This window comes from Apteryx mantelli, chromosome 5, assembly GCF_036417845.1.
Source record: "Apteryx mantelli isolate bAptMan1 chromosome 5, bAptMan1.hap1, whole genome shotgun sequence".
NCBI lineage: Eukaryota > Metazoa > Chordata > Aves > Apterygiformes > Apterygidae > Apteryx > Apteryx mantelli.
The window spans coordinates 81,005,109-81,018,426 of NC_089982.1; the positions used below are offsets into that span (position 1 = coordinate 81,005,109).

Here is a 13,318-nt window from a genome sequence, read left to right on the forward strand (position 1 = left end):
CTTGGTTGAAATTCTTGTGAGTGTGTGTAACACGTATGTGGATGAACACAGTTTAAACATTACTGAAAGACAGTGAAAAATTAAACATACTAAACTTTAAAATTTTCTAAAGAAACATGTTTAGATAACTTTGGGATATTTCTTGCTATGTCCATACCTATTGGTAGCTCCCCGAATGGAGTTCCCTTGCAGAAGGGGAGAAGGGAGAGGAGGGTCCCACTTCAGCACTGCTGCCTGTTACAGTACCAGATAGACTGCCGCCATGTCTCCCATGGGGGGGAGCACAGAAAAACAGGCATTGCGTGGTTACATGTAGCTTTGATAACTGATTTAAAAAAAAAAAAGTATTAGCCAAATTTAATTACAGAACTTCTTTACAGGACTCAAAGTTTACTATTTGTGTTATTTTTGAATAGTAGAATAGATTCTTTGGGTCCTACTCTACACCCTCAAGCAGTCAATTCTGAATATTTTCTCACTTGCTCTTTCTTTAAGCATAATTATACCCTACACTGCATATTGCATATCTCTGATCACATTTATGTATGGAAGGATTTATTACAGAGTCCTTTTGCAGTGTGAGATGTGACTAGTTTCTGGTTTTGGCAAGGGCTAGATCATGGGCTTTCTCTACAAAGTCAATGAATTCACTGGTTACTCAGAGTGTTCAGTAGCTGTATTTTTTCCAGTTCATAATACAGAGAAAAGTTCTGAAGGACATGCAGCACTTAGTGAATACATCTATATACAGTTAGCCAGAATTGAGATAAAAATAATACAGCAATAAAAGTAATTATTCTGGCCTGCCAGATACATTGAACAGAATAAAGATGTTTTCTTCTTTATTTTTTAAAAGAAAAGATTAAGACTTTATTCAAGATGTATATCGAGCAGTATAACAAAGCCAGCAAAACATCAACCTTTGGAATACTGTTGTAATGTCCATCCTGGTGAGGCATTAAGTTACTATTTCATCACAGATCTCTTCTACTGACCACAGAAAGAAATCACATGAAGTGCACAGTTATGATTCTTAAATAGTTTGTATAAATGCAAATCCCAACATAGTGTTCTCTGCTACTTCAAATATGGTGCTAGATGCAAAACTGGTACCCGGAACAAACAGCAAGAAGGAGACCGTGATTAACAAGCATTCAGTCACAAGTACATAGATTTCGATACTACAGGAGAACACTTATTTCAGAGAGCAGTCAGAGGCAGCAGGTTGTTTACATGAGGCTAAGGAGCATTATATCTCTCTAAGCAGCTTTCTCCCCTCCCTTTAGGAACAAATAACCTGATTTTCCTTTCCTTTTGTGCTGGGTTTGCACTTATACAATTTAGATTGATCCAGGATTATTTCAAGGTTACAGTGATTCGACATGAAGTCTTTCTTGTCTGTATTTGGCATGACCCTGATTCAGCAGTTGGCAACCACCGCAACTGCACTGATGCTGGCCCCAAGAGGAGAAAGGGGGCACGGAGGGTTGCAGTGAGCTGCTCCAAGTTTATTCTGTTTATAATTGAGGTGGTTTTATGGTATTGTGGTGAGGTAACTTAGAGGCCTGTTTACCCCAGAACGTCTTCAGCTGCAGTTTCCTTACCTTCAAAGCCTCGATTTTATTTGCATGCAATAATGAGCATTTCATGTGAGACCACCCTTATCCTGATTTAAGCTTGTCTTTTTTTAGGGCTGACCTATAACTCTTAAGGTTATATGTTCCAGGCCATCTGCTGAGAAGTCGGAAGGTGGTGTCTGCTCCACAGGAATGATGGTAGAGGCCAGCTGCCTGACAGCCTCTGTTAACAGGCTTTTCTTGCTTAACCCCGCGAATCCCAGCTCTGTAGCTATTCTAAGCCATCAGCTGAGCGATTGCTTGCTTTGAGGAGTGAGTAATCCGCAAGCTGCAGAGCTAACAGTCACAGGCTGAGGTGGGAGGAAGCTAGGCATTGCTTTCCCGTGAATCCGTGCCTAAGGATCCGGCCACCCGGGAATCCTCTCTCTGATGGAGGTTTGCAAACTCTGGCTCGCCACGAGGGGTCAGCATCAGAGTAGGAAGGCGACTCGCTGAATCAGGCTTGTTCCCTGGCAGAGACTACAGAGAAAAACTGGAACAAAAAACTTCACGTCTGGTGTTTATTCTAAATAAATGCAATAGCCAAGTAGTAAAATGACAAACTTGGGGCAACATCTGTAAACAACCTGTGTGTGGAATATGAGGAATTAAAAGCGAATGACCACTCTATTCTGTATACAGAACACTACAGCACTAAGTGTACGTGTTTAGGCATTCACATTTCCTGTCTATCTATCTATACACAAATATACAGCTCAGTTGATAAATTAATACATTTCTGCCAGAGATATGAAAAGTCTTTTTTTTCTCATTTATACAGTGAATGTTTTGAGAGATATAAGGCAACTCCCTTGTCAACAATTTCACCTCAGCACTTAATAAAATCTAAACAGTCAAGTTTACAGTAAAACAGCAGATTAGACGCACATTTAATAATTTTAGTGAGAATCAATGTTAATACAGCGTGTCTGAGAATAGAATTTGTCAGATGTTATGTAGCTCTATGTTTTTATTTTTTTGGCATAATTGAGTGCAAACTTGTCAGCTTTTTTATCTTATGGCAGCCTATTGCATAGCAGGGAAACATAGCTTGCTTGCAACAGGATTTTATTTTCTGCTAACACTGCAAGCAGTTTTTCTATTTCTTTTTAATGTTCGCCAAAAAAAATCAAATAAACTCTAAAGCTGCTTAAAAATAAAACACGCAAGGTTAGCTCCTCAAAGCTTTTGCTGTGTATCTTCTAAGGACTGACTCTTTTGTAACTGCTATTTAGACAGATTTTGTTTTCAGTTTACCTTCTGAAAACTTTTTCCTTCCTATCCATTTCAAAATATGATTGAATTAGCACATGTAAAGAAAATAAAATTCTCAGGTAATGGGGCCAAATATTGTGGCAGACACAGGAAATACGTTTGTTTTTTCCACTTCCTAGCCAGGTCAGATAACATTTGTGTGTGCACATAGTTTATTTCTTCTTCCCCACGTACTCTGGAAGCTCTGGGGAAAACCTCGAGGATGCATTAGAAAGGGACAGCTGGGATATGGATGCATACCCGGCAGAGAAAAGTTTTTAAAGGCCACTTCAGATTTATTTCTGAGCCTGATACACTCCAACCGGCTACTGGCATCCTGGACTGCTGCACCTGCACAAGATTAACAGTACTGTTCCTAATCAAGTCCGTGTATTGATCCATTAGTGATGGCACTTCTACGTAATGCTAAATGTTTCTCTAGTCTATAAGATAGGTCCAAGAGCAAACACAAAGAGTCACGTAATTAACGTATGTGTGAATTTCACATGCTTAACACTTACAAGAGACACCAACTTGAAGCACAAATACACAAATCCTACAACGTTTTCCTCTTCTTTTATATTTCTCATTTATATATGGATACAAATACACCATTCAATCTGGTTCTTGTGATTCTAACCAAACTCCATGCTACAGGCAAAACTGCAGGCCTCGAAAGGAAGCTCAGACCCAGTGCCCTGCTCCGCTCGTGTAAGGAAAACTCCAGCACCACACCAGGAAAGCAGAACACTGGAGCTGACATTGGTACATGCCGGGGAGAAAGGTGCATTTTTCCCCTGGAAATAAGTCACTAAAGTCATTCTAAATTCTGTTGCTGCAGCTATTACGAGCCTGGCTTGCTCAGGCTTTAAAATTGGCAGTAGAACATTTGCGACAAGCAATACGATCTAGTTCTTCTAGCCTCCATCATTTTCCACACAATACTCTCTTGGCTCAGGCTGATCAAAATTAAGACTCCCCCTTCATTACATTGCTGAAACCATTAATTTTCTCTTGTGCATCTCTTCCTCATCCTCTCTAAGTGGTTCTGTCTCTACATTTTTAGCACAATGATTTTCTCAGAATACGTGTGATTGATTTGCAGAAAGAGAAATGGAGTTGCAGCTCAGCTTTCGCTAATGAATCATGGGCATTTGTACAGTCAAAATAATTCAACATTTGCTATATCACTCACAGTCTTGAGGAGGAAGGGAGGGAAGAGAAATCCATGGCTTCTGCAAATCCACTTCATTAATGATAAAGCCATAAGTAAATACACTGTCAATGCATCATCGTGAGCAATTGATCAGTTCTGTTTTTACTGTGCATTCACAGAGCTAGAGCTATGCAGACACAAGTAAGAATTATAAAGGTACGGCCTTACAGGAATAGCGTGAATGGGTGTCTATTCTGCGAACGAAACAAGGACTCGTACTCTGCAGGGGTCTGTCAGATTGTCCTAACTGTGTTGCGGACAAATGCATGTAGAAGCGTTTAACAGAAGAGTACAGAGAGAGGAGAGAGAAAGGCCATGTCTACAATGCTGTACATCAAAGCACATCCATCCCACTGCTGTTTTCTACATTATTAACATGTAGCTCTTTAAGGCAGAAGAGAGACATTCTGTGGATCTTGGTGCTATCGGCTCATTGCACTCACATTGCTTCAGTGGCAGAGGACGAGGTACTTTTCTTCCTGAAGCGAGATCTAAGGGTCCTAGGCGGTGCCTGCAGAAAAGTAAGAGAAAACTTCATTAGCGCCATAGGAAAAAGGTTGTTCTTTACGTGGTGCCTCTGTGGTAATTATCCTGTTTCAGACGTGAAGAGAGAAGCAGATCCTTAGCCCTGAAGATCATTAATAAATGACCAACTGAGGATTACTTACCCCTTTTAAGAAAACTGTTGTAGGCCTTTATCCAGGTTACACCACCACCACCTGCCCCTCTGGCACTTGGTAAAAAGCATGGCTAAAGGTTGCTAATAATGCAACGGGCTAAGGAGCCAGGTCACGTTGGTGCAATTTACAGCAGCCCTTGGATCAAGAAAGCAAATTGGTGGTAGAAAGCCAAATGTAGTGTTTCCCAGCCCTCCCTGGGATGTCCAGGGCAGCTCCAGCATCTCTGAGGGTACAGCTCATTGGGACACTACAAACCAGAAGGGGTCCCCAAGGTGGAACAACCCGGGCCTGAATTTTCACAAGGCAGAGCTCTTCTGAAAGATCTCCATCACCTCAGTCTTACTATAATCCAGTGATGCCTGCCAGTGCCCACCAAATAGCCAGCAGGGCTTCCTCACCCGGCAGAAAGGCCAGACACTCATTTGAGATTTTTTAAAGAGAACTATTGCAATTCTGCCTCGCAGTTAGCTGCTGCAGAGAGTAGCAGGCAGGCAACTCACAGCATGACTCGCAGGCCAATCTGAGGAGAGCCACTGAACGCCCAAGAGGAGAAGCCAGACCCACTCCTTGAAATTGTTTACTCTGATTAACCCCAGACTGTACAGACTGAGAGACAGAAATTAGCTAGAGTAGCAAACAGAGAAGCCCTTATCAGCAGCGTGCACTTGGCACGGCATTGTGTCTTGTGAGATGCACAAAAAAGTTGTTACAGGCCGTTAGAGAGGAGCATAAATTCTGAATGGAGATGCCTGTCGCAGCATCATGTAACACCACAAGGCCTGGTAAGCCATTCCGCTTCATTTACATACATATCCAAAGCCTTGTTTTCATTAACAGCATAAACCTATTTACCTGTGAGACTATGGCAGCATCTTACCATTCATAAATGAAGACTTAATCATGTCTATTTTAGAGGACTTTCCAATCCACGATCAGGCTGCATTCTTGTGATGTAGCCAGGTATAAACATTCATACAAATAAGGAACTGCAGCACAGTGAAGTTGTGTTTAGACTCCAGCTCGCTTGCCCATAAACAAAAGAAGCTGCTGGCAGAGAAGGGATTAATCCAAAGCCACCCAGCTTCCAAGCCTGAATTTCTACCCAGGTCCCCACTGTGAATCACCAAAGAGCTCAACACACCAGGGTGGGTGGCTCCATCCAGAAAGGCCCAGCTGGAGAACGGCTGAGGAACAAAGCTCCTGTGCATGGCAGTCAGCAATCCTGCACCACCAGACTCCATAACTGCTGACTCCGAGTCACCACCTGCAAACCAGGAGCCCTGGGACACAGCTTGACCCCTGGACTGGTACCTCCCATAGCCTGGGAGAAGGCTGCTCCTTGGGCAGCCAGTCCACCCTTACAGCAAAGCAGCCATTAACTACACATTAGCTTCTACACTGGGAACAAATAGCTCTGCCTCCTCTGGGAGGCCACTTGGTAGCACTGAGAGTAGCTACAGAGGCACCACCTTTTCATGGTAACAACAGATCAGCCCAGCTGTTGGTGACAGCCATCAGAGCAGGAACCCTTGGACAGGTGGGGTCCCTGCTGGGGCATCTACATCCTGTCCCTGCAGCAGGGCCAAGGCTGTCGAAAGCAACGCTGGGTATAAATAAGGAGTGTAACTAACGGTGGGACATGTAAGGATTTCAACGCTCCTTTTACACTGGTGATCTTAGAAGCTGCAAGTAGCAGAAATAAAAACCCATTAGAACAACACAGAACCGCTGACTGAACCACACCGCTCCCACACTCTCACACCGAGCCGAGGGAAGGTGGAGCAATCCCGCTTACCCATGGTGGAGATCTCCCTCTTGAGTCTGAGAGTTACATTCAGTGGCTCCGTTTCCACCACCACCCAGATCTGGAAGGATTCTTCACCTACAGCATCTCTCACAGAGGTTGTATCTCCTCCGTAACAAAATGATGCTAAAATTCTTTTGGGCAAGCCAAAATATGAGATCTGCTCTCCTTCAGCTCTTTTTGTATCTTTGTAGCAAATTAAACCACACTTGCTAACACAGTCCCTGATTCAAAAACCTGTTGAAGTCACTGGAAAAACTCCTGCTGATTTCAGTGGGGTTTGGCTAAGTGTGTACTGAAGCAAGAGGGACCAGGCTCTGAATTATGAGCTCTCTGGCTGTGGCTTCTGGCTGTTCTCACCACAATTATCCCGCCTCAGGGATGAGAACATATTTTCCTCTATGGAAATGAAAAACCACCTAATGGTTGGTATCCAAAACTTCTCACTGAAATACCTCCGCATTAGCACATGGTTTAGAGCTAGATCCAAATTTTGCAATTCAAATACATCTCTGAAGCTCTCTGTAACTATTATCTCCACATGCACCAAATTCCAGCTTTGATCAGGGAACCCACACATGTGGAAAAATAAGTGTACCCATAGCAAGACCCACCCATGGAAGACTAGAAGTACATTGCTTAGAGTCAGTGTTTTTATGCCAAAGAGTTCAGCTGGACATTCAAGGAACCTCATAGGAGACAGCCTTGACAATATGGAAGTACCTCCAGAGGTCGATCCTTCTTTTTGGGCTTTTTGTTCATGGATGAACAATCCAGTAAATCATTCTCTTCATCATCTGAGAACACAAAGCCTTTTGTTTCACAGTTTGCCTCACGTGGCTTTTCATACTTATTGTCCACATCTAATTAACATGGCCATTTACAGTCTAAATGTGAAGACAAAGGATGAGGAAGGTCAGCGATAGTTTGATTCACGTTCCACCAAACCCCATCTCACTGCAAAGCCATGCATCTTCCAGGGATTAATAGACAGAAAGTTCACACATCACACTCTAGTAATAGCAGTTGTGGGGTTAGAAATCAAAAGACCCTAGTTTTGAATCCATTGTAAGCTCTATTTGGATTATTTTACATAGAATTTAGACTAAATTCACAGCCTCTGATGTTCTGGCTTTTGACTCCATTAGCAGATTTTTTTTATGTTTGGCTCAGGGATAAATGAGATCTCTTGAACTGCCAATCTCATCCATAGTTCCTGCATCTACTGCTTCCAGAAGGAGTGTTCTCCGGAAGACACCAAATGAGAGCTGAAGCTCTGTGGACAGTAGGGAGATGGCTGCTTTGGATGTGGAAATATGCAGAGCTAAGCACAGCAGCACTGACTCACCTGAAACTGAGAGAATTCAAGCCAAATGCCCAATTTAAGATCCACTGAAGTTAACCAGATGAAGCTTCCTGCACCTCTGCAGACAGTTTCTTATCAGCAGGGCTGGAGCTTTCTTAGTTAAATTGACAATTATGCTTCTTCCATTTTGAAACATCTCAGGAGTGGAAGCGTTGCTGTTCAGATGGCATTAATCACAATTATTGGCTCTCTACTTAAGACTGTTCTGTAAGTACGCATATAAAATAGTGCTTTGTACTTCATGTCTCAGACTGACAGCAAGTCTCCACTGGACCGAACACTATAGTAAGAGGATGGAGAGAGAAAGGGGAAGTGATTTGCCTACAGCAACATCACAAGTCAAGAGTAGGTCACTGGCGCTCTCTCCAAATTGAAGTCAACAGCTGAATGCTGTCAGCGCCTGTGTTCAGTCCACAGGATGTAGCTGCTACTCCAGAGAGCAGCGCACACCATCCTCTGGCCACTGACCCTGTGTTTCTACCCCTTTATCATCATTTGCATGGCTAGGTTGGAATACACCACCACAGGTTTTCAGGAAAAGCAGGAAGTTGGCTTTTTCCCGGTTGTACTGAAAATGCTGATACTCACATTGCAGAGAGGCCAGGGATAACTGCTGATTTAGGGGTTTTCTATATGTGGCTGTGGTGCTAATACTATACTGTGGGGAGAACACTAAATATTTTTTAGACCACATGGCAAACCAGTCCAGGGACATTTTATTTCTCCTTTCACTTGGGAAGTGAGATATCCAGGGAAAGCCCAGCTTAGGTCCTCCTGGTGTGGGAGTTGGTCCTCAGGGCCTCTCTGAGCCAAGGAAAATGAAGTCAAGTTGGCTTTAGATGTGATTTGTTCAGACGTTGAACACAGCCTAAACCAAGGATGCCCAAATCTGCAGCCTGTAGGCCAAATGCAACCCCAGACGCCAATTCATATGACTGCTCCCAGCTGCTCTCTTCCCCAGAGGTCCCTCAGGCATGGACTGCAGGCTGGATGGGTAGTTCACCTGCCGTAAGCGTCTGGGCCTTTTGAAAACGCACAGATCAACCCTAGCACACATACAGTGCAAGCACAGTGAAGCAGTAAGGGCCAGACCACTGCACCAGGCCTTCTCCTGCCAGCAGAGCCCATGGCCTGCCCTGCTGGGTGATCAAGTTTTGTGGCTGAAGTGACAGGGGCCAGCTGACTTTGGGCAGTTTGACTGCTTCCAGATCAGTAAAAATGGGTCAGGACTTCTTTAAACTGCCTCATTCAAGGTTTGCACAGTGGCACGGACTATTTTTAGCCCCAGTTCAGCAGCATTAGAACCAGTCTGAAAGCAGGGGAGAATGTATTTCCTCACTGGATGAACATCAACCCTTCAGCAATGGAAATCCCATCTTGTTCCCCTTGCCGTGTTCTTTTTAGAGGAATGCAACCGGGGTCCGACAAGCCCAACAGCACATCCCCAGGCATGTGCCCCTCTGAGCAGACAAGGGCTTTCCCTAGGGAAAAAAAGGGACATTTAAGAGGAGAAGTAAGGGGTGTTGAACAACCAGCGTTAGACAGAGCATCCAGCAGGATCAGTGATCAGACTGTGGAGACACAGGCAGCTAAAGCTGAGAACATATAGGATCAGGCAGATGTGCCCCATTCCCTTCATCCTCCAGCCAGCAGCTCCACTGCAAAAGGGCACAGAAGGAACTATCAGCCCTGATAATGTTTCCAGGAATCCCATGCTTTTCCAGTGTACGTCGCTTTCTTCATTATTATTCTCTCCTTTGAATGGGTGCTGGGCAGAAAAGCTATCCAGATGGCCCTGCCATCCATGTCTTCTCTGTCTCCAGGACAGACACGGCCTGCTGCAGGCTCTTCCACAATTCCCATCAGGCTGAGTGTCATATCCCTGCCTAGGAGCTGCTCCCTTGAGGACCCAGAGGATGGATCAGTCGCCAAGCCGCCTGCATGTTGCTTCGACCCTTGCAGCAGAAGGTTTTGTAATGTCCACTGGAAATAAGGCTGAGACCCTTTTCTTCCCTACTTCATCTCATTGTGGATGAGGCACCAAAAACTAGCCAAATGGAAACCAGGTTTGCTTCAACCTTACTGAACTGGAAAAGGGAAGAAGAGGGTCTATCCCAGGCCTTTCCACTACATCTCTGACCACGGACCAGAGCAGATCTTGAACACACAGGGCCCATCTTTTAAGACACTCAGTGAGAAGGGAAGCTTCCTCTCCCCTGCTGACTCAGAGAGGACACCTGTGTTGTGAGCAATCCCATCCTCATATTGATTTGGGGTGTCAGACTTTGTCCTACATTTGTGGAGCCCACAACATGGTACTGTAGTGGGACTGGAGCAAACTTATCTCAGAAGGACTGCCGATGAGTTAGCGCCAACTCTGAGGCTGGTTTTCTATGAGCAGGGCCATTACCGGATAAAACTGAAATTCAACACTTTCCTGCATCAGGACAGTGGGTCCTTTGTAGTAGAAAATAGATGTAAAGCAGGGAATTAATCATAATAACAAGCACACATGTGAGGAATTAGTGGGAAAAGGGATGAAGGCTTAAAGCAAATGGATAAGTTCTGGGACACCAAGATTTGATTCTGGGCAAGGGGCAGGCTGAGGAGCAAAGCACTCTCAGGGGTGGCACAGGCTTCTTGAGGGCAGCACTTGGCCATGAGTGACCTCCTGTGTGTTTCTAGGAGCCCTCTTTAGGATCGGGGGCCTTGGGCCCTCAGGCCACTATCAGATGTCTCAGAAGTGGCAGAGCTAGCAGTGTGCACAGCTTCGGGGAAGCAGCTGACAGCCCCTGGGACTGTCTCCCAGGGAGGAGGTGGCTGTGTGAAAGCATGGGACGTGCGCCAGATGCCTCCCCTGGCTCCCTTGTGCGTCAGAGACTCTCACTCCCCGTGTCAGAGCAGGGTGTGCTTTGGGGTGTCTCCCCCTGTTACACTTACAGCTCCACATCTTTGCACACAGGAGCAGATCCAAACCAGATTATACTCCTCTCTTCTCTAAGGCAAGACAGACTCTGACTGCTTAGAAAGGGACCCCTTAATTCCAATTCTTCTGATCCTATCCTAATTCCTTCAAAGGGAACCGATATAACCAACACTTTGTGTGGGAGGCCTCGAAGCTGTGCATTTCCTGATGAAAGCAGACATTCAAGTGCTTTGCAGAGTTGGATCTAAATTACTAAATGCACCACAGGGAACAACCCAGCACTGACAAGAAAATGGAGAGCCAGATCTTTGTCATCTTTAATCTTTGCGATTCTACACGGGCTAAACAGTCTCACTTGTGAAACTCTTTTTACAATAACAAATGAGATTCTGTAGCAGGCTGTTTTCTCAGGAGGTGTTTGTTATTGACTAGTCTCTGATCTATACTGTTGTGCAAATCCAGAGTGACTCTGGATTTACACCAGTATAACAGAGGGCAGGACCTGGTCCAGTCAAATTATGAATGAGCAAAGGACGTTGACCTAGATCCTCTGAAATATTTGAACTTGAATGCACTTGCAGCCAGAATCAGGCACCCCAATACTTTTGAGAGGAGCTGGACCCCCCTTATTTTCCCGGTCAATATTTCTTGGCCACCTCAGTTTAATTCCTCAGGGGTAATGGGATAGATCACAGTCACATATGATACAGGCCGAGGAGCCAGGTATTGTATTACTGTAATGGAAAACAAAGTCACTCCAAAGCTAAGCCTTCCTTCATATAAGGAGGTTTGCACACCACTTAGTAAGAGAAAGAGAGCAGATATTTATTCTACGATGGTGATCAGCTTCTTTTCCCTGCAACAAAGACAAATTTGCCATCATTTCCAGAAGACACTGACCCAAGTCATGTACCTTCCCCAAAGTTTTCATTGCCAAACCAAGAAGTTAGGAGCAGCCAACTCCACCAGCACACACTGCCCAGCAGCCACAAAACAGAGAGAGGCAGGATTCATCTTTTCAAAGCTGAAGTCACGTGCAACCAAAGCAAACAAGTCTAATCACGTCATCCACAAAGTCATCAGTTAATGAAAATACATCCCACAAATGATTAAATTGTTAAGGGCTATTCTATTCCAAACACCTCAGATGAAAACTCATGCAATCTGTAACACTTACATCAGAGTCCCATAATATTTACATGGAGAAAAGGAAAGAATAAACTGTTAGGGGAAAACATTTGGGTGTAGAGGGGAAGGAATATTGTTTCAGAGAACAGAAATCTTCATGTTGGCTATTCATAACATCTGTGGTTGAACCAGAGTTCATTAAACAGCAATGTATGTTTTAACTTTCTGTTGCTAAAATGTAAATGAAAAATTTTCCTTCCCTAAATTAACAAAGATATACATACTAAAATGTTTTTAAATACCCAGAGAAACTCCCAAATTTTCATTCAGAAGATCGGCATTACAAATTATCCCTGAAAAAAATCTGATTCACCATTTAATAAAGGGAAGCTTTAAGGAACAAAGAGCAACAGGAAGTTGTCATTTTTTTCTTGAGTGGAGTGATTCTTTTTCTTTTCAGTGAAGAAAGGTGAAAAAAATCTGCAAATCTCCAGCACAAGAGCTGAAAGCAAAATCGACTAAGAACAAAAGCGAAACCAAAGACCACGTAATTGTTTTAATTCAGAGACCTGTGAACCGACCCTTTGATGACAAGTCAGTTAGTTAGTTTTTTTAAAAGTACTTTCCACTGTAATAATCTTAGGTGCAATTTGTAACACACCACAAAGAAGGGGTTGGATACATCTAATATACTAGTAAGGTGACTTGTTTAAAGCATGGTTAAGTGAATGTCTCATTAAAGTCCCTGTTAAGCTGCATTGCTGATTGTGCGTGATCTGTCACCTGGTCTTCAGGGGACTAAATCAGCCACATGCAGGAAAAGAGCCAACGTTATTTTGCTGCGAAATCTCCAGGAGCTGCCTTTATGCTACAACATCTTGTGCATGACTGACTGAACGCGTTGGCCAGGCTGATAGCGCTGAGCTGTAGCTCTAAAGACGCGTGTTACTGGATCAGTCGCTGATACGGAGCACAACCCCGTGATGCTTCCGCACAAAACGGTTCTACTCCTCACTAACATCCTTGCACATTTCGTACATTGTCTGAGGCTTTGATCAACATTTTAGTATTAAATGTCCCCCTCTAATATATGTTGCCATAACATTCTCCTGATGCACCACTGCTTCTTGAATACCTTCTAGATATATTTCTTCTCTTCCAAGATTAAAGTGGGGCCTCCCTCTCACTCATGCCACAAAAGATCTTTACAACAGCATTCGAGAGATGTCAATGGAGATAATACCATTGAACATAAAACTTGGGATTTCTTAAATGCAAGTTCCAGTCAAGCTTGTTTAACACTGACCAGTATTTAAGCATTTATTTGG

At 43.8% G+C, this 13,318-nt stretch overlaps 1 protein-coding gene across 1 annotated transcript in view; it reads right to left on the reverse strand.

Moving 5' to 3' along the window:
* Window positions 1-658: 658 nt before the first annotated feature.
* Window positions 659-13,318, reverse strand: part of REEP1 (receptor accessory protein 1) — a 69,902-nt gene continuing 57,242 nt past the window's right edge. The window contains exons 8-9 of the mRNA XM_067298363.1: window positions 7,294-7,433; window positions 659-4,597 (exon numbers count right to left, since the gene is read on the reverse strand). Of these exons, the coding sequence (XP_067154464.1) occupies window positions 4,526-4,597; window positions 7,294-7,433 (212 nt within the window). The 3' untranslated portion in view covers window positions 659-4,525. The remainder of the gene's footprint in view (window positions 4,598-7,293; window positions 7,434-13,318) is intronic.